Source organism: Pelodiscus sinensis, chromosome 14 (genome assembly GCF_049634645.1).
Source record: "Pelodiscus sinensis isolate JC-2024 chromosome 14, ASM4963464v1, whole genome shotgun sequence".
NCBI classification, from domain to species: domain Eukaryota; kingdom Metazoa; phylum Chordata; order Testudines; family Trionychidae; genus Pelodiscus; species Pelodiscus sinensis.
Window position 1 is genome coordinate 41,004,872 of NC_134724.1, and position 22,054 is coordinate 41,026,925.

At 43.3% G+C, this 22,054-nt stretch overlaps 1 protein-coding gene across 9 annotated transcripts in view; it reads right to left on the reverse strand.

Annotated features, from left to right (window-relative positions):
• TLN2 (talin 2) overlaps positions 1-22,054 on the reverse strand; it is a 368,094-nt gene that overhangs the window by 35,053 nt on the left and 310,987 nt on the right. For all 9 annotated transcript variants that reach the window (XM_075897670.1, XM_006127334.4, XM_006127338.3 and 6 more), the window contains 6 exons: positions 21,512-21,658; positions 19,537-19,703; positions 16,358-16,541; positions 11,585-11,710; positions 9,115-9,231; positions 6,450-6,635 (listed from right to left, as the gene is read on the reverse strand). In XM_075897670.1, coding sequence (XP_075753785.1) covers positions 6,450-6,635; positions 9,115-9,231; positions 11,585-11,710; positions 16,358-16,541; positions 19,537-19,703; positions 21,512-21,658 — 927 coding nt within the window. The remainder of the gene's footprint in view (positions 1-6,449; positions 6,636-9,114; positions 9,232-11,584; positions 11,711-16,357; positions 16,542-19,536; positions 19,704-21,511; positions 21,659-22,054) is intronic.

Below are 22,054 nucleotides of genomic sequence, written 5' to 3' on the forward strand. Positions count from 1 at the left end.
AGGTGTTATTGCATGTAGGGTTGTGTCTAGACTACAGGGTTTTGTCGACAAAGCAGCTTGCTTTGTCGACAGAACTGAATGTAGTCTAGACGCTCTTTGTCGACAGAAGCTTTGTCGACAGTATCTGCCGACAAAACTTCTGTCGACAAAACCCTGTAGTCTAGACGTACCCTTAGTGTACACAATCTGCTGAGACAATACAATGTTTTTGGAAGAAGCATGAACAGATCAAAACATCTTCAAAGGCTTAGTCCACCTCCCACAGAAGTCAATGAAAAAACTATTTATTTCCTTGGGAATAGAATCAGGCACTGTTTCTTATATCAAGAATATATATTCAACAGATTATTCATCCAGCAGCAAACTAACAACAAGCATATTCATTCATGTATTTCAGAATGTTTTCCTGCAATATAAATTTAACTGAATTTCCTCAGAAAGTCTCACTTCTTTTAGTTACTTTCTGTGTGACATGTTGTATTAGATCAAGACACATAGCTCATCTTGTAGAACAGTTTGGAAGCAGATTTTTTTCTGCTTTAAGTGGAGGAAGTGGCTTAGGTTAGTTTTTAAAGGACTTTCCCAAACCTTCTACCAATGGTTTGATATTCTCTTGCATTCCCAACTCTGTTTAGCAAGTTTATTTCAGACACTTGAGAAATGCTATAGTCATGACAAGCAATAGTGGACAAAGCTTCAAAAATATCACATTCCAACTCTGGTTTTCCCCCACAGGTTAGATGATTTAGCTTGTAGAGCTATTACTCTTGTCAATTCCTGCTGCCAGTTTTCCCTGCTGCAATTGGCAACATATCCTCTCGACACATTGTGCTTCATTATTAATTATTTTTATATCATAGAAATGTCTACGGTTTTTCAAGTGAGGTTGAGACAACGGCTGACAAGGTAGCTACTTGTACACCCACCCCCTTCTTCACAGAGCTAAAAATCTAGACAAACAAGACAATAGCTGGGAGAAAGTGTCATTATTATCCTTGTGCAGGTGGGGAAGTGCAGCACAGAAAAATGGACTTTCTCAAGGTGATAACAGGAATTCTGCTGAGCATCTGAGAACTGAACCCAGATCCAGGCCAGCATCTTGCTTGACAGTCCATGATCTCCTTGCTCCTTCATCTCTTTTCTCTCCTGTTTTTGAGACTTCTAATGTACCCCCGTTCTATGCTATCATGCCCCAGCCTCTCTCCAAGTGCTTCTAGCATTAGGGGTCAGCAGTCTGTGTACAATGCTAATGTTGTGTCACACTGACATACCCTTCATGAGAATACAAGATATGTAAACTTTAACTGCAGCTATACAACTGAGGATCATACCTTTGTCCTAGAGAGTTTTCTTCCCTGCTAATTTTGCTACAACACTCACTACTAAGATTTTTTTTTAAATCAGTATTTCCCAGCAGTCAATGCGTAGTTATTATTTATACACACGTATAAAGGTCAAACCTGTTTTTACCTTAAGATCCGATCCAATCTCCTGTACTTTTCAATTAAGAGTGTCACCATCAAGTTTAATGGGATCATAGGATCAGTTCCAGAGATTCCACGGTAACTAACATTTTTTTTCAAATAGTAACTACTGATAAATGCTGACTTACAGACTCACAGACTTTATGGCCACTGTGGAACATCTTAATCATCTAGACTGACCTCCTGTACATTGCAAGCTATGGAATTCCAGTGGCCAGGCAATTCACATACTGCATAATTACTGTAGAATTATGAAATACACTAGATCTGAATCCCTCTGTTTCAGGGAAGTTGAGGTGAAATTTAATACACATCCATATTCTTGACATTAAATGTACTGTACATAACACACATGCATCTGGGTGGGTTCATTTTATGTTTTAGTAGATCCAACCCATAATTTGTTTATCATCTGACAATATTAGTCCTATTCAGAAGACTTAAATAGAATTTCTCATAAAATACATAGTATTACACCAACTATCACAAAAACAGGCCCACCAACAACTATTCCAGGCCGCAGGATAGAACAATCAATGGGCACCAGCCCCCTTCCTCAGCTGGAGCCACAAGCCCCTCTGCCTAGAGAAAACACAAGCGCCCCCTCTCGACCAGAGGATCCCCTGGCCGGTCACAGCCCCATCCCATGCCTGCCCAGAGGAGACCCTCCCTTTATCAGCCGGGAGGATCCTGGGGCCAGCTGCAGCCCTGTGCCCCACCTACCTGGAGCCAGCTGCTGCCAGGCCTCCCCCTTCCCTTCCCTAGACCCAACCCAGTGGTATTTATCACTCAGCCACCTGGAACTTTCAGAGGGCATAGGAAAAGCATCTTTGAAGAGACACTTTTCCACAGAGCAGGTTGGGTGTGGGGAAGGGAGGGGGAGACAGGGCTGCAGCTGGCCTGGAGCCCTCTGGCTAGGGAGTAGCATGCTTGGGGTTTTTCTGGGCAGAGGGGAGCACTCAGTACTTCTCTGGACAGGGGTGCAGGTAGCCAGCCCAAGACTCCTCCGGCCTGCGGGGGCACTCGGGGCTTGTGGCTTTGATTGGGGGTGGGGCAGGGCCCAGTGGGATTTTGTGGCTCCAGGCTCAGAGGAAGGGTACAAGATGGAAGGAGCCTACTCAGGTGATTTAAAAGTACCCAACAGAGTTCCTGGCTGCCACTAGGGTCAGGGTCCAAGGCCCTTTTAAATCACTGGCCCCTGGGAAAATTGTCCTCTATGCCCCCTCCCACCATTTTGCAAGTGTCTTGCTGCTTTGATGATATAGCAAAGCAAGTCAGGGGCTCCTTTCACCGTCTTCAAGTTCAAGGGAAAGGGATATGCAGATTTATCATGGATTGTTTTTTCATTGTATACAATTAACCAATGGAACTCAGTATCACAAGCCATTTAAATCCAAAGCCAATATTTTAAAATACAGGTAAAAAGACTTTCTACAAGGGATCTGATACTACATTTATACAGCTTGATACCATCTATTACCAAAGGAAATTTATTATAAGTGTATAAAACACATTAGCATAAGTACCAAAAATACCAACTTGTTAAATTATGTTTTAAATTAATATAGCTCTGGCTAAGGAGAGGTGGCACACATAATTAAGTTATTCAACAAACTTAAGACCATGTAGTCTAGTTGTAGCTGCGAAAGAGAGAGGCCTTCAAGCCACACACGGTTTCTAAGTTTCTCAGCTACACACAAGATAAAACTGATTGTTTACCATAAATAGCGCGTACTCCAACGGACCATTCAAGGTAGAGTGGCTCTTGAATATCCAATGAAGATACGATATTACCTCACTGACGTTGTCCCACTTAAGATTGTTTTGGGTCATGTTTTAAATAATGTCTATGATTAGTTTTCTCAACTCTCCACCTCTCTCCAGTGATTTCAGAGACTTGTTTCTCTGAAATAATCCTTTCCAGCTACAAAGACACAGGGAGGACAAAACCAAATCTACTGGACTAAGTAGAGGGCAAGCTTTTATCATGACTGTACTGAACCATACTATTTTCTGGTTTTAGCTTCAGGCTGCCTTGCAGTTGTTATTTCTACTCTACTGCTTTCAAGGTGGCTGTGGCACACAGCTGACTTTGAGCTACAGTTTAATAATGTCACCTACAAGTGATAATAATGGTGACTTCAAGGGTCAGTACTTGCTACTCAAGTGGTAAGAATTCACCATTATTACCAAGTTAACCTGACAGGCCCTAACCCAAAGAATGACTATCATACCCAACAAGCTCTCAGATAGACTGCTCTTCAATCTGTCAGTTCGATACGCAAAACTGTTCTCAGCTCTTTTCATTCTTTAGATTACTTTGTAAAGGCAATTGTCTCATGGATACTTAACTCCTTATTAACATCCTGTTCCCCACTGCCTGGTCTCTAAGGGTGTGTCTACACAGCACCCTAAACTCAAAATAAGATACGCACTTTGCGGTTTGCAAATTGTGTATCTTATTTTGAATCTATTTTATAGCTTATTTAGAAATTTGGCATGTCTACACAGTGCCAAATTTCAAAATAATGTGCTATTTCGAACCATCCCTTATCCCTCGTGCAATGAGGCAAAATGGATGGCAAAATAGCGGGCCCGTTATTTCGAAAAATATTTTGAAATAACAGGCAGCTTGTGTAGACGTGGGGTAGCTACAGTGTAGACATACCCTAAATGACTTATCTGTAGGTCTCCGGCCATCTATGAACCAAAGTATGAGAGGCATCAAATTAAGTTATATAATGACTGGAGTGAAAATGAACACAACAGGAAACAATTAATTTGAGTTGTATTCTAAAGAATCTGCAGAGTGAAATGCAGATAGATCTCCATATGAATATGTACTTACGCTAGCCAAGTCTTAAAGTTACAAAGGATATTTAACTAATATGCTTCTGGACATAAAATGATCCCATAACACAGCACAACTTCACTTGAGAGTGTTTTCATCTTCTCCTGAAGCATCAGGCTTTGGACTCTGACAGAAGCAGGATACAAGACTGGATGAGACAAGACATAGCGACTTCTGGGCTCCAACACAAACTACAGGCAGTCCCCGAGTTACGCGGATCCGACTTATGTCGGATCCGCAGTTACGAACGGGGCCCGTCTCCCTGGTCTCCAGCAGACCAGGGAGAGGAAGCAAAGCGGCGGAGCACGCGGGCAGCCCAGACGCGTCAGGGCTGTCCGCTGCCCGCGTGTTCCGCGGCTTTGCTCCCCGTCCCCCTGGTCTGCAGACCAGGGAGACGGGGAGCAAAGCAGAGCAAAGCCGCGGAGCACGCGGGCAGCAGGACAGCCACAGCGCGTCTGGGCTGTCCCGCTGCCCCTGTGCTCCGCGGCTTTGCTCCGGACGCCTGTGGTACAGCAGCTGGGGCGCTGCCGGTTGGTCCTGTAGCGCCGCTCTGGGCGCTACTGGACCAACCTGGCAGCACCCCAGCTGCTCTGCCCCAGGCGTCCTGATTCAGCCACTGCTGATCAGTTTCAGCAGCGGCTGAATCAGGGCGCCTGGGGCAGAGCAGCTTGGGTGATGCTGGGTTGGTCCAGTAGCGCCGAGAAGTGGCGGCGCTACTGGAGCAACCCAGCAGCACCCCAGCTGCTCTGCCCCAGGCGTCCCCAAGTCAGCCGCTGCTGAAACTGACCAGTGGCTGACTACAGGAAGCCCCTGCCCCGGGCTTCCTGGAATCAGCCGCTGATCAGTTTCAGCAGCAGCTGACTTGGGGATGCCTGGGGTTCTTAAGTTGAATCTGTATGTAAGTCGGAACTGGCGTCCAGATTCAGCCGCTGTTGAAACTGATCAGTTTCAGCAGCGGCTGAATCTGGACGCCAGTTCCGACTTACATACAGATTCAACTTAAGAACATACCTACAGTCCCTATCTTGTACGTAACCCAGGGTCTGCCTGTATAGCTTATACTTCCAAGTTTTTCTGTTTATTGGGGGAGAGGAGGAAGGGAATCAAAAGCCAAAGGCAAGCCGAGTGTTCAGGAACATGTATTGTGTTAAATACATGAAAGAACATCAAGGTCAAAATGATGTAAGGATTTAGATTCAAGATATATACATAAATCAGAATGCAGAATCATAAATTTAAAAATAAAATTAAAACCCATCTTAGCCTTACCTCCAGTCATAATGGAGATAAAAAGTGATTGATAGACCTACACAGGGAAAAATTTGACTAAATTTTAAACTCTGCACCTGCCAAACTGCCCAAGCTTTAATTCCTCTCTTGCAATCATTTGTACCTTGAGGAGCAAAGATGCATAAATAGTGATTATGAATAAGAGTGATCATAATTTCACTGCTAAAAACTCAATGAATTGCCTCTGTAAAACCCCCTTTTTGGCTTGCCCCTACTAATTACAAATAATCCCTTCCTTACCTCAGCATGAAGGGAAGTGGTCATGAGTATGTTTTACATTACTACCAGGTAGGCGAGTCGTTTTACAGAACTATTTCTGGAAAGCTGTCTGCCTCAAACACAGATTCCAAAAGTTCAGCTCACAGAAGGATTACAATTAGTAAAAATAAAAAGGCACATACTCTTTAAAAGCACTGTAGGAATTCAACAGATCAGTAAGGTTGTTTAGAAAGCAAAGGAATACTGACAATACATCAGCACATTATTTTCCTCATTATATTAAAATCAGGTGACAATTACATTATTTTTATGCTCCATTGTTTGTACTGAGTTTGTTTTGCAGTTTAAAAAAAGAAACAAGAACTCAGGCAGATTTTTTATCAATCATAAAAAAAAAAAAAACAAAAAACTTTCCTCTCTCTCCAAAAAGAAACCAGAACATTAATCCATATTTCTTTTGCATAGCACAGAAACCCTCTCTTTCTGGCATAGGATGTTAAGTCATACTTCATAATTCTCACAATAATTAGTTTCTCAAAGACAAACACAAACTAAATTTAAGGATTTAGACACCTAAAATATTAGGAGAGGGAATGAATCTTTACCTTACAAGCTGTTAGCATATCAGCTACTGCTTTGCGGCTCAGATTCGCTGTAGCAATCACATCCTCCTGTCTGCATGAGTTCCCAGCTGCAACAGCTTTGGCAGTTGCCATGGTGATTCCTTTCGTCATCCGGATCGATTCTTCAGGTGATGATGTCTTTTCTGGAACCTCCTTTGACTGAAACACCTGGAAGTTGAAGCAGAAGAGAGATCTAGTTATCCTTTAAGAGTCAGATCACAAAAGCACAGCACTTGAAACAGACAGCAATCGGAAGCAGCTTTCAAATGGCAGGGAATCAGAAATGTAATTGGAGTACTGAACTATCACTCTGGCAGAGCCTGGCTCGGATAAGCCTTGCACATCTACACACAGCAGAGAGAAACACTAAGCTGTGGGAAGTACGCACAAAAGTGTAACCTATTCACTTGAAATGGAAGACACCCAACATTTGCCATTTAAACAATCTGTTATAGGATAGCCAGAAACTGAGTTACTGATCAGTATCTGCTACTCTTATCCATGTATTTTTCCATCCTGACAATGGGACCGGTACAGCGTACCTGGCATACAGAGATGCTCCTTCCTTACGAGCTGTACTCGAACGTGTCCTCCCAGCCAGGAACAGCACTGAGAAGGACTGGATATATTAATATGCCCCAAAACCCTTTCTAAAGAGGGCTGGAGAAAATGCAGTAGTGCCTCTTTTCTACACTTGGTCCTTTGTTACAAACCTAACTGTAGAAGGAGGGGAACTCATGTCAAGAGGAAGACATTGACCTACATGACCACACACACCTCATTCCTCTGACTGTTGGAAGTAATTACCTGAATAAAAACATTATAGGTAACACAAGTCAGCTAGAGCTTATCCTGGCTTTTAGTGCCTCCTTTTTCAGCTTTATTCCTTATTAGCTTGCCATTCGTAAGCCTTGCACAACTGGACTGGGCTCCCCCTGAGGGCATTCTGCACCAAAACCTTTCAAATGCTGCAAAATTCTGCACATCATATGGCAGTGGGGAGCACAGGCATGTGACTATACAGAGGCAGATCACCTTGCTCCCTCTTCTCCTCTGGACATAAACTCAGCGGTAAAGTTGCACCTGATCTTGACACAGCACAAGGGCTAGGACTGACCCAGAAACATCCCTGGCCCCTTGGTGTCACGTGCTTGAGATGTAAATAGGCAGGCTCAGCCAAGCAGCATCCAAGTATGGGGGAACTTAGTGAGGGGAGAGCCATGTGTTGGGTGACAGGATTCTGCTTGGGGCAATCTAGGTGCGGGTAGTTTGGTTGGGGGGGCCCAGATGTGAAGGAGATATGGATGAACAGGGGCTCATTGGGAGAGTGGGTTTCGGGTGCAGATCCAATGGGACTCTGCAGGGGGGTCTAGGTGAAGGTGTTTGGGGTTCAGCAGGGAGAAAGGAGCTGGGTGTAGTGGGCTTAGCAGGGGATGTAGGTGCTGGCTGGGTGGGGTTCAAGTGGGGTGAGCGCCTCGATGCAGGAGGCTAGTCACAGTGGTCCAAGAGCAGGATGGGTGAAGCTTTGCGGGCTACAGGTTCAATTGCAGGGGGCAGGGTCTGGGTTCAAGGTTGGGTCCAGATGCAGGGGAGATCTGGACGAGGGGGGGGTGTCTCCAGATGCAGGAGGATAATTTATGTGACTCCATTGGTCTGTTCCTATGTTTAGTGAAAAACAAGCCAGAAAAGAATGAGCCCATAAGGACTGCCACAATGGGAATGTTCAAGGTGACAAAAGTTTTGTCGATAGAGCTATTGAGCACTAAGTCCACAAATGATATAACAAAGCATTCTCCAGTCCAGTCTCTCCCCCATCATGATTATTTTACTAAGTAAGCAGTGGCGATGTGTGGCAGAGGAAGAAGGGGGCACTGGGTTCCTCCTCTGTCTGCCTTTTCCTGGCACTCCTCAGAGCAGCATGGGCTGGGAGGGAGAGAAGGCAGGGGAGGGGAACTTGCCAGCGCTGGCCCTCCCACCTTGGTAGAGGGAAATGCACCCCCATGTGTCACCTGTGTAAATAAGGGAGGATATTTTACCCTCCCCAAACATACCAAGGTATTAATTTACATCACTGACCAGTGGTTTATAAAAGCAGCATGTGAAAGCAGCAGCTGGGGGATCAAAAAACTGTATTGGAAAGGGGGAAGGAAATAAGCCTTTTGGTTTAAGATCTAAGTTGGTACTGCATGTAATTTCTGCTTGGATGAAATCGCAGTTATCAGGTTATTTATCCTGGTCACGTGACTTCATGCCAAAGAGAAAAAAAAAATGGAGGCGAGTTTCAAACTTCAAGTGCCGACAGAGCTGCCCGTTGGCACTGGAGAAACGTTTACAAACCAAGCTCAATGAAAGGGGAACAGTTGACTCAGAAAATAACTTTTACAGTGAAAGCTTCATGGCTGGAGGAATGAAAAACCAGTTGCTCCAAGCGTATTTCATGACAGTAGCACCTCACACCTGAGAAATACAGCCTAACGGGAGATCGGCGACATGCGGAAGTGACAGGCAATCACTGGGGAAGGCCCACACTGCCTCTAAGTCACAGCAGAGCAGCCAAAACATTGGTGGAGGCACCTCCACGGAGGCTTGATTTGGTTTTAAGAGTGTACTTTAGAAAGCTGCCATGTGCAATTATTCCGTTCTTTACCGTGAGTTCCTGTTTGATACACTCAATTGTGGCCTCGAGTGCTCTTGTGCCTCGAGTAGCTTCATCTTCTACTGCTTTAACAGTCTTCAGAAGCGACGTGACATTGGTTACCATCACCTGAAACAGAGGGAGGGAGAGAAGAAAATACATCATTCCCTTCTCCCACCTGTGAGAGGCCACCCTGCCAGATGATTCAAGGAACATCAAACTATGAAGCCATTACTAATTCCCCTAGAGAGCAACAGCTTTATATACAGTAGGGGTTAGACAGCTGAGAGTGAACTTTATAGACGGGCTTTTATTTCTGAATCATCTTTACTGAAGTTAGATTTATACAGCCAGATACAAGAATAGCTGTGTTTTCCTAAACTCACCCATGCCTGGGTACATACCTTTTTCAACACTAGTATCTCTGGGTTGCTTTTTTTACCCCTCTAAGCTTCTTCGCAGAACACTTACCTCTGAGTAAACCTGGCTGTTTGGCCCAACTATTTTGAGGGTTCCGTAGATCTCTTCAAAACCAATCAATTGACTATGCCTCTGGTTTCTGGGTTTGTAAGACCACTACGCTTCACTTAACCCAAGTTAACAAAACAAGCATCACAACAGCATTCACTGCATATCTACTTTGTACTCCGATAGGGAAAGTGTGATCTTACAAGGGCCTGCCTGTGCGTCCCTCCCCCTTCTAGCTCCCAACCCTTCCTTGGATCCTCTTCTCTCGCTCTCCTCAGGGACCAAGCAATCACCCATCAGATTCAGCCTCCTCACAGTTCCGAATGGGTAATCTGGAACACCTCTCCAGGAGTCCCAACATTTGTGTCTCTGGGCACACCGGTGACCTGTCATACCTCATCATGCAAATTTGCTCAACAGAACTTACGCTATAACGTCACCAATCATACAGTTTCAAGTTGACAGAACCCCTTCTCCACATCAGATATGAATCGTCTACAGAAAGATGAAAGGTCACCAAGCTTCTAAGTTACAGAAATTAGTGCCAGCTCCTTTGCCTCCATTACTGACCACCTCCACAACTATAAACCTCAAAGTTTTCAGAGATCAGGCACATTTACTAATTTGTGAAATACCACTATTATGTTCTCTTGGAACAGTTTGTAAAACCACAATTAAACACACAACTGCCATCAACTGAAAAGAAGTCAGCCAACTTCCAGGAAATCAACCCAAATCTTGTTTTAATGACTACTTCTTCCTGCAAAAGGCTGAATCAATACTTCAGCTAGTCTTGCCTTATGCCATGATGGTCAAACGTTGGTTCCAACACACAAAGTAACTAAGTTCCAAAGTTAAGACACAGGCTGTGTCTAGACTACATGCCTCTGTCGTCAGAGGCATGTAGATTAGACACATAGGCAAAGGCAAATGAAGCCGCGATTTAAATGATCGCGGCTTCATTTACATTTACATGGCTGCCGCGCTGAGCCGACAAACAGCTGATCAGCTGTTTGTCCACTCAGCGCGCTAGTCTGAGGAATAACGGGGCTGCCGACAAAGGGCTTTGATGTCGGCAGGGGAGCGTCCAGACTAGCGCGCTGAGCGGACAAACAGCTGATCAGCTGTTTGTCGGCTCAGCGCGGCAGCCATGTAAATGAAGCTGCGATCATTTAAATCGCGGCTTCATTTGCCTTTGCCAAAACAACAAATCTACATGGCTCCGTCGACGGAGCCATGTAGTTTAGACATACCTACATTGTCCCACCAACAAATGCTCTCATGACAGCACTTAAGCTCATCTCAGGTCTTTGGATGGAGAACGAGGAGGAAATTCAAATCCTGTGCACTGACCAATAGACACTTCTGTTAGAAGTGAGAAATGCCTGCCTGTGACAGATGTGATCAGAAAGCACACTACATCTTATAGAAAACTTGTATGAAATCTCCAGACCAGTTTCTAAAAGCAGAAAGGATCAAGTCAGCATCACAACACCAGGATACTTATAATGTGACTACTTGTTACTTGTTCATTACCCTTGCTATAGGGTTCAAGTACATTTTTATAGAGTAAACTTTTAGTCTCGTATCTTGAATATACTAAGGAACTCCATTCTCCCTCCAGATGTACATGTTTACAGAGGGAAAAAGATGTCCGTCCAGAGGAGTGAGTTTTTAACTCGTTGTGGGACGATGGACTGAGAAAACTGATGTTATGTTTATGGTTATTGACATGAATGATACTATCCAGCTTTCTACCAGCCACAATCCACCCAGCTTAAGTTGGTGGAATGGACGATGGGGGGGAGGAGAGGAGGAAAATAATTAGACTAAAGTGAATGAGAATTCACAGTCATCCGTCTTTAGGATTCTAGCAGATGACAGCTATTTCTTTAAATGAACATCAAAGCAAACAGCAAGGAATAAGCAAGGGAACATTTTCAACTTCTGTAACAGAAGCTGAGATAACCTCTCTAAGACTTCTCTTAACAGGAGAAATGTCACAACTACCCACCTTGGCTGCACCTTTGAGCTGGTACATGGATGGATCATCTGCTGGTTTGCTGGCAGCTCCTTTTGTAGCACCAATGAGATCAGAAAGGGCTTTAGCAACATCCTTGATAGCATTGATCAGTACAACCTACAAGGATGAGAAATTTGGATGCGAGGTTAATAGAACCACATCTCACCTCAGCCCACAGAGGGAAGATTTGGCAGGCTGCACATAAAAGAGTTTGCTAAGCACAGGGCAAATGTTGGTATGCAGTGTTAGGAGAGAGAAAGCCACTGTATGCAGAAATGCTAAAAAATGACATGTAGTTTCCTGAAAGAGATAAAAAGAGAGTTACCTATTTCCATAACTTCAAGATTTATTACTAATGTCCATTCCAAGTTAGGTGCATGTGCTTGCCATGTGCACCAGTGCCAGTTTTCCCCTTAGCAGTACCCGTAGGGGAGTGACTCTGGTGACCTCTACGTAGCACCCTCAATGTGCGGAATAAGGGGAACTCCCAGCTCTGCCCAGCCTTCGGTTCCTTCTTGTCAGAAACTCCGACAGTGGGGAAGGAGGGTAGGTCACGGCATGGACATGAGCAACACATCTCAAAGAACACCTGTTACGGACACAGGAAACAGTCTCTTTTTATTTGAGTACTCGCATATGTCCATTCCACAGTAGATGACTCCACCCTCGGAGGTGGGAGGAGTTTATGAAGATTGTAGCACAGCTCTGCTGAACCCAGTGTCATCTCTGGCCATCTGAGTCATGGAGTAATAAAACATGAACGCATGGACAGAGGACTATGACAAGAGTCTAAGAGGTCCAGGACTGGTATGTGCCCCAGGAAGGACACTGAACACCCCTATGCTCTACTCAATCTGCATAACTCAAATATGTTTCATGCAAACTGTGTCTTGTAACCTTTCATTCAAGAGCTTGTAATCCCCTGAATGTGCATATTCTATTTGTGTGCATGTATATGAAGTTAAAATTAGCAAGTATATGCCCATTGATGTATGCAGATGTGCTAGGGAAGGCCAATAGCAGCATTCAAGAAAATTAATGGCCTGATGCGCAAGGCAATGATCAGTGATGTTTTGTTTTTCCTGTAAATCTGGATTGTAGTTGGTCCTACAAAGACAAGTGACCATGCCGCCTAGTGCTGGAATGAAAGCTCATTACCTAATAAACCATCTTGTTAGTCTTTAAAGTGCTACATGATTGCTTTTTTTTGTTTTACCAAGTTCAGACTAACATGGCTACCTGTCTGTTACTTTGGTGTGTTTTGTTATATTTTACTGTAGTAACTTACTGTGATCCGTCTGTAACCATAGAATCATAGAGCTGGAAGAGACCTCAGGAGGTCATCGAGTGCAGACTTCTGCCCAAGGCAGAACCAATCCCAACTAAATCAACCCAGCAAGGGCTTTGTCAAGTCGAGACTTAAAACGTCTAGGGAAGGAGATTCCACCACCTCCCTAGGGAACCCACTCCAGTGCTTCACCACACTCCTAGTGAAATAGTTTTTCCTAGTTTTCAACCTAGACCTCTCCCACTGTAACTTGAGACCATTTCTCCTTGTTCTGCCATCCGTCACTACTCTGTACAGCCTTTCTCTGTCCTCTTTGGAACCTCCCTTCAGGATGCTGAAGGCTGCTATCAAATCCCCCCTCACTCTTCTGTTCTGCAGACTAAACAAACCCAAATCCCTCAGTCTCTCCTTACAGGTCATGTGCTCCAGCCCCCTAATCATTTTGGTTGTCCTTCCCTGGACCCTCTCCAATGTGTCCACATCCTTTCGATAGTGGGGGGCCCAGAACTGGACACAATACTCCAGATGTGCCCTCACCAGAGCCAAATAAAGGAGAATAATCACTTCTCTGGATCTGATGGAAATGCTCCTCCTAATACAACCTAATATGCCATTAACCTTCTTGGCTACAAGGGCACACTGTTGACTCATCTCCAGCTTCTCATCTGCTGGAATCCCCAGGTCCTTTTCTGCAGAACTGCTACTTAGCCACTGGGTCCCCAGCCTGTAACAATACTTGGGATTCTTCCGTCCCAAGTGCAGGACTCTACACTTGTCCTTGGTGAACCTCATCAGATTTCTTTTGGCCCTATCCTCTAATCTGTCTAGGTCACTTGCAACCACTTAAATACAATGTTTTATACTTAAGAAAACCACTTTTGCTTATTGTTACACCATTACCTGGTGGGACAACAGCTGTGCATCTCTCTCTTTCACTGACAACAGTAGCTCCCATTATACACAGCGAGAAGGATTTATTTGGGGTTTTGATTCCATCAAAGCTGCATACCAGGATGCTGTGTCAAGTCCGTATGACTCAGCATTCTCAGAGCTGAGCTGCTCTCAGTGTCTGTGCTGTTCTGCTGGGGCTGTAACCTCAACTCTGTGCCTTTTCTGGGGGAGACCAGAACCTCTGTTTCAGCAGGACAGGGCGGTCGGGCACTCAGGCAAGCTCAGTGGTATGATCAGCCCATCAGGCGACGGTCTCAAGGGGATCTCTGTGACTAATCCATCACAGCAAACACCCACACCTAATGTGGAATGGACATGAGCAAGCACTCAAATAAGCAACTGTGTTAATGGGTATTTTATATAATGTTCAGAACCCGATTCTGCTACCGTCTCCTGTAATTAAATGGTTCTCTCGAGCAGGACTTCTCCCCTACTCAGCGTCCCAACGAGGGGTTATTCACCTCAGTGTTCTGTTCAGCATGGAAGTAGAATGAGAACAGTTAAATTGGTACAATCTTACAGCTTGATCCTGCCTTGGAGAAAGGCCCCATTTACTGTGATGTCAGCTATTATTCTGACAGACGTAATCAGATCAAACATACTCGGTATGCCCTGGACGTAAGGGAGATACTCCACTTCAGGGGAAAGCAAGTTTCATATAGCCTAGCTCCTAAGAACCCCCAAGGAACTAAATGATGAACGCCTTGCCCGAGGTGAGAGTTGGCAACAGACAAATGCCTTTAAAACCAAGTACGGAGGAAAAGAGTATATTATGCCCTTGCACATAATCACATTAATTATTTCCAAGTAACATCAAAATAACTCTCCCAAAATCCCTTTCCATACTCTATTGTCATCTGCTTCAACCTTTTACCTTGCTTTATTGATATCAGCACAATTGTGCCCTGTTTCAAAGTGATAATATGCATGGAAAATAGATGAGGAAAAAAAAGATACATGAATCTATTACTTCTCAATAATGGAGAGTGGTTGTTCTCAGTAGTGACAGATGGTAGAACGAGGAGCAAAGGTCTCAAGTTGCAGTGGGGGAGGTCTAGATTGGATATTAGGAAAAAACTATTTCACTAGGAGGGTGGTGAAGCACTGGAATGGGTTACTTAGGGAGACGGTAAAAATCTCTAGGGTTGGAGATTCTAAGTCCCACCTTGACAAAGCCCTGGCTGGGATGATTTAGTGGGGTTGGTCCTGTTTTGAGAAAGGGTTGGATTCAATGGCCTCCTGAGCTCTCCTCCAACCCTAGGATTCTATGATAGGAAATCAAATGTTTTGTGCTGCCTCGATTCAGCCTTGTTTGCAGTTTTATCACAATCAACTAAGGCTAAGTTACAATCTCTGCTCTCTTGGGAAAGCTAACTCAATCTTGGGTTATTTAGGAACTCTTTGATGAACAACGAAAAAAAGACAAGACCCTAAGGACGACTGTAGATTGGTGCAGCTCTCACTTCTCTATCTGTCTATGTTACACAACAATGGAGACGATGCACACGCACACACACTCCTACCTCTTCCTCCCCTGGCTTCAGCAGCCAGAGTAAAATGAGCTTCTAACTTACATGGAAAAGTCACATTTTGTATCTTGGGGCCTTATGCTGAAGCTTTTGAAAATGTCTGTACATAGAACATACGCTATACTTGTAATTTGACCCCCCGCCCCCGATTATCATATCACATATACAAGTAGCACAAATAAATAAAAACCAATCAGCCCTAGCAATTACTTTATTTGAAGACAAAGCCCAAAAGTATTACAAATACTTAAAATCCCCCAGTGTTGCTAGTTTGAAATATTAAGGTATCAAAAAATTGCTCCTGAAGCAAATATTTTCAGTTTTAGAAATATTCTCCCTCCAGAGAAATGCTCTAGAAGTTGACTCTGGAACAAAGATCATATGTGAGGTTCAACAGGATAGAGAGCTGCACGTTTTTTCCAGTGCCTTATACAAACCACCGGACATTTTCAAATTAACTTACTAACACAGACACACCTACCATGCATAAACAAGCCTACATTTCATGATTCTAACACCAATTAAATGTTTAACTGAATCTACTTTGAAGAATTAAATGGTTTAAAAGAAAGTAAAATAATTCAGACACTTCTGTGAAGTTCTAGGACACTGCTCATACCATTGAAACAATAATAGTAGTTTAGCTTGGTCTTAAACTCAATGAAAACTTTCTAGAAATGTATTAAAAACAAGTCATTGGGGAGTATTTTTGCAAAAAGCATTCCAGCACTGGTGGGGAAGGAACTAGATGCCACATACCATGTTTTGTTCATTTTTGCACAATTATTTTTCTATGAGGGGAAGTGCCTGATTCAACCGTGTATCATTTTAAAGACGCAGCACAAGGTTTGTGCTATTTATGGGTAACATAAATGCCTAAGTTCCACTGAAAAACTAAAATATATTTACACTGTACCTCCAGAATTCTCCTTTCTTTGATATTCGCCATGTCTTTTAAGATTACAAACATTGATCTACTATCACAGCCCCTCATACCTGTGTTTCAGGGTCATCTGATCCCAAGCTGGCTGCTCCCAGTTTAACCACCTCTGCAAGTTGTGTAATGGTGGTAGCTGATGACTGAGCCGCTTGGGCTAGTTTATCCGGACTTGAGGCAGCTCCAGACACGAGCAATTTTGTATCTTCAACTAAAGCTTTTGCTGTTTTCAGGATATTTTCCCTGGGGAAAAAGGGAAGCAGCAGAAGGGAAAGAGAGAGAAGGAGGGAAAAAAACAAAAACCAACCAGCTATTCAATATTGTCCTGACTAACAGAGAAAGTGCTACGTAGACAAAAGGCTCTATGTAGGTCAGCATACCAGTGTCTACTAGTGATAATCCTAGCTACAACGCCAAAGTCAGGTTGCAATTCCCACTTAGAACAGATGCATTATGTTTCAGGTTGTCAACACACCAGACTCAGGATGACTCAATGAAATGACTTCCTCTTGAAAGGAAATGAGATATGGGAATAGGGAGCGAGAGGGAGACAGGGTCCTCATGTGGGGAGATTAAGCCAAGCCATGCTGTGAGGAAACTACCTTCTGTCAAATCTCCACCTTTACCAGCATGTTCTATGTCTATGGAAAATACAATAATGATTTGTGGAGGACGGGAAATGGGAGGAGCTGCAGCAAGCATGACTAATTGCATTTTCTTCCTTCTTCATATAGAAAGTCTTCAGGCAGACAAATCTAAAACAATTCAAAACACCAACCTGGACCCTCCAAAATCCTGGGGAAAGAATCACCCAGTCTCCTATTCTGAGTACTGAACTTCAGAAAAACAGGCTCAAAAACAAAAATAAGGGGTTAAGAGCTGCTAGATTCATGGCCCTTATACTTTTCTGCACATTAAAAAGAGCAAGCCTACAAATTAACAAAATCTGCACAAAACCCAGCAACTGAAATTCTCAGGACTGCTAGATATAATGGAGGGAAAAACTTGAAACATATTTAAACTAGGATTTAAAAGTTTGATGTTCGAACATTAGCCAGTGCATGATAACCCATATTAAAAATATGGTCTAGACAAGGCACTCCACAATGCGATTGAATTAAAATAAAGGCTCTCTTCTAGGATTTCACTTGACCAGTTTAACATACAGTCAATGCAAACACATGCTAACATCACACCTTTAAACTCTAGTTTAAACAAGGCCTCAAGTAAGGCATGAGAGCATGCTAGTGGGAAAGTATGTTTCTTTTTATAGAAATGGGGTAATCTTCCATTATGCTGGAAGTTCACAGTATTAAATCCATATATTCAGAATTTGGAAAAACCTGCTCTTATACATGCATATACATGCTGTTTCATCCATGCTCTCTTACACCAATTACTTATTTAGGTAAAAGGAAATCAAAATGATTATCTAGCTTTACTGAAAAAAGATGAATTGCTGCACTTCCCACAGTAATTGAGATTATAAAACAGACACAATGCAAAAAAAAAAAAACCAGGTAAATTCCTTTTATGTTCAAAGAGACAGCAGAGAGCAGTACTTTTTTAAAGAAAGTTTTAAGTAGAATTGAATTATGTTTTACAAAGCAATATACAAAATATCGAGTTTTTAGCTTCTTGGACCCTGTGTAAGCTCTTTGCGTAATTGTCTCTTTCCTGGATTTGAGGTACAATATTAAGATGTACTGTATGGAGGAAAAAACGGTACAAGACATCACACCTTTGCTGTGTTCCCCTCACCCAATTATACACGGAAGCTTTGCATATTCCATTTAAGCTCCTGCATAAAGGCTTTTCCTTTCCTTAGCAAATGGTCTTAGAGGAGATCTAGAGCCTCTAGATAGAGCCCCCTTGAAATGATAGCTTTGTAACAAAATAACAAACAAGGAAAGAATGTACTGCTAATGATCACCGCTCAGCCTGTTTGTCTTTTTATTTCACAAACTTGTTATTTGAGGATACAAATGCACATTAACTCTTAGGCTGTGTCTACATTGCACCTCTTTTCCAGAAAAGGGATGCAGATGAGACAAGTCGGAATTGCAAATGAAGTGGGGGATTTAAATTTCTCCCGCTTCATTTGTATAAACATGGCTGCCGCTTTTTTCCAGCTCGGGGCTTTGCCGGAAAAAAGGGCCATTCTAGACGGGGATCTTTCGGAAAATAAAGCCTTTTCCGAAAGGTCCCTTATTCCTCTTAAAATCAGGAATAAGGGACCTTTCGGAAAAGGCTTTATTTTCCGAAAGATCCCCGTCTAGACTGGCGCTTTTCTCTGGCAAAGCCCCGAACCGGAAAAAAGCGGCAGCCATGTTTATGCAAATGAAGTGGGGGATATTTAAATCCCCGCTTCATTTGCAATTCCGACTTGTCTCATCTGCATCCCTTTTCTGGAAAAGGGGTCCAGTGTAGACACAGCCTTACTGTTTAGAGTTGCAATAATTTTGGCTGTATTGTGCTTTTTATACTCCCAAAACCGCTGGCACTGTACTGAGTTGAAAGCTGGTGGTGTAGGCCAATTGAGCTCTTAAGCAATAGCTCACAGTCTTGACAGTTTGAATCAGGTTTTTAATATGAGGTGAATAAGGACCCAGATGCTGCAAATCTCTCATTCTATTTCAGACGCTCTCAGAAGGAAACCTGTGTTGTCATCTCACCAAATGACAGCATGACTGAGACTCCAGCATCTCACCCATTGATAATGTCCAACATCAGGAGTAGGCAAGAGCCTTCAGTAATCCAGAAACAAAAAGCCATAAAATAAAAAAGTAAGACTTGCAAAAAACAAAGAGAAATATCTCTTTGAATTCATGGACAGTTAATTTTTCATGTTTAGATCACACTGTAATGTAATCAGTAAGAATGAAATATATTCATGCATTTAATTACAAAATTTGGATAAAAGTGATCTCTAAGGGTTTCTTTTGAAACAGTTAGCAAATGATTCAGTTTTTACAGTACTTAAAATTTCCTCTCCCATATAAATGGGCAAAATGAAATTTGCTTTTACTATGCAGGCTACTCTGCCTAGCTTTTGAAGTGCTGACCCCAACCCTTTCCTATTTCTCTCTCACTCCACTGCTCATCTGGCTTCATTATCAGTGGGTTTGAAACAGCAAGAAAACTGCATCTCCACTCTCTGTCATTTGCCATTAGCAGGACATTTATTTATGACTTATTGTAGTCAGCCCCCTCCATCAGCTTTTATAGTATCACTGACCTGTGATCCGCAAATGATTCATTGTTCTCAGCATTAAGGGTTCCAGCTGTAGCAAACATGATAGTTGTGTCCAGATCTGCAATTATCCCCGACACAGCACTAGCTGCAGTGATACAAGCCTGAGTACCTTTGTTTCCTGCTTGAAGGGCAGACAGAACCAAGGAAACCTGAAAACGGGAAAATAAAAAAGAGGATCACATTAAAACAAAGCATAATTTACTAATTTGGAGTTAAACTTAACTCCTGTGAGGAGAATCAACAGGTGCAATTCATTTGCGATCTCATTTCACAGTCTATGGCAAACCTCTTCCTTCCCCTGCCTGCTCTAGCTGCACATTAGTTTTTCCATAGAAGGAAGCCTGCTATTGGCATTTGTCTTTCATAGTAAGAAAGACTGTCTGCTGATCAAGCAGGATACACAATAAATGAGCAGATCATAGAGGCCTTCACTACATCTGCTCTGCATATAAATAATGGCTCAGCAATCAATAGTGTAAGCAGTCATCTTCCGCAATATCTAAATGAAAGGAAGAGCTACCCCCGATACAATAAATAAGAATTCCAATTTTCCTACAGTCCTCTGCAGTCAATAAAGAAGCTAGCTGCATTTATTTCAGTGTCACAATTACTTTTCAGCACTCTACAGTGCTGCCCATAACAAGGATGACTGAAGCTCTTAGCAACTCAAATTTGTCATACAGCCTGTTTAAAAGAAAAATCACTGCTGGTCCACACTGCATGGCTCTTCCCTCTCTTCTGCTTCCGCTTCCGTGACAGAGTGATCTCCCCATCCCTGATTCAAAGAACCCAACCCCAAATGCTGGTGCAATGCATACGTCCATGTTGTGAAACTACACCAAGAGATTAAGAGGCGTAGTAGTTACTCCTTTTTCCTTTCGGATGTATTCATTTAATAGCAGTACGACAGCACGGACTCATAAAAGAGACATACATTATAATGATATTTTACATCAAATTACAGCACATCTTTCAAATACAGAAGCACAGTTTGTATCTTCAGTTGGTTATCTGGCTTGGCAACACGGTAGACACTTGGGACTTGGGCTCCCAAAAGTGCATGTGTACGAGGTGAAGTAGCTCCTTTTAACCCCACATCACTTAGGTGGAATATCGATCTCAGAACCACTGAACCTAAGCTAGCTACTTCTGGGAAGGAAAGCAAACAGCCAGAGTAAGAAGTAACACACCAATACCAGGGGGATGGAGGGGAGGGGACAAACCTTGGCCACGCGCTGTAGGCAGAGCTGGCCCAAGGTACGGGCCAACCGGGCTACCGACCGGGGTGCCCCATTGTAGGGGGCGCCGCGCAGGGCTGCTGGGCCGGGTGGGACGGCACTGCGCATGCTCGTGCGCCCAGGGCGGCGCCACACACGTGCTGGGCGCCCGGGGGTGGGGCCACACATGCATCGCACTCCCAGGGGCGGCACTGCACTCCCGGGCCCCGGGGCGCGTGAATGGCTCGGGCTGGCGCTGGCTGTAGGACAAACTCCATACCATGGGAAGTATCACTGGCTCTTTAGTATTAATGCACTGCTAACAGGACGCAAGTTTTCATTGACGAGAGACACCCACTGCAAGCTATGCATGGTTCGCAGTGTATCTGCCTCAAAATGATGAAATCTGGGAAAACCCCATCCTAATTGAACCCCATCAATCTATCAAAGAAAAGTATAACACAAAACAATGTTCGGAAGTGGAAGCTAGACAAACTCAGACTAGAAATTACGTGTATTTTTTTAACTGAGAGTGTAATTAATCACTGGAACAATTTAACCAAAGGTCACAGAAGATTCTCCCTGATTGACAAATGCTACCTCAAAACTGGATGTCCTTCTACAAGTTCTGCTCTAGGACTTATTTTGGGGAAGTTCTATGATGTGTGTTATGCAAGAGGTCAGACTAGATGATCACAATGATCCCCTCTGAATCCATGAAACAACAAGAGGCATCTTACCTTTTCAGTGACAGCACGAGCACATTCTATCAACTCCCTTTTAGTGTATCCATCCGTGGGGCAAATCTGTAGCGCTCCAGCTTTCTGTACTAGAAAGATACATCCATGACCAAGATCTTGTACCCGAGTCCTGATCTGGAATCCTATCTAGATAGGTAACGAAGTGTGGGGAAAGGAAGACAGAAGACAAAGACAGTGCTTAGAAAATTGAGGTTTTGTATATACTGAACAACTGTAAAACGTGCATTATTTTTGTTGCAAATATTTGCCCTCAAGTACAATTCTTGCGAAGGATCAGAAATAAGGGCCAGGTTCTAGCATCCCTTATTCTCACGCTAAGTAGCATCTTAACCCTCAAGTAGTCCTTGGGGCTTCAGTGGGACTACTCGTGAAGAGGAATACTATGTGAAGTGAGGTAGGGGATCAGAATCTGGATGTCTCTTATGTGATTAGCATAGAGCATTTAAATCAAGTCGAATTAAGTATTTTTAAAAGATATTAGAAATTTCACAAAAGCATGCATGCATCTGTGCTCACTGTAAA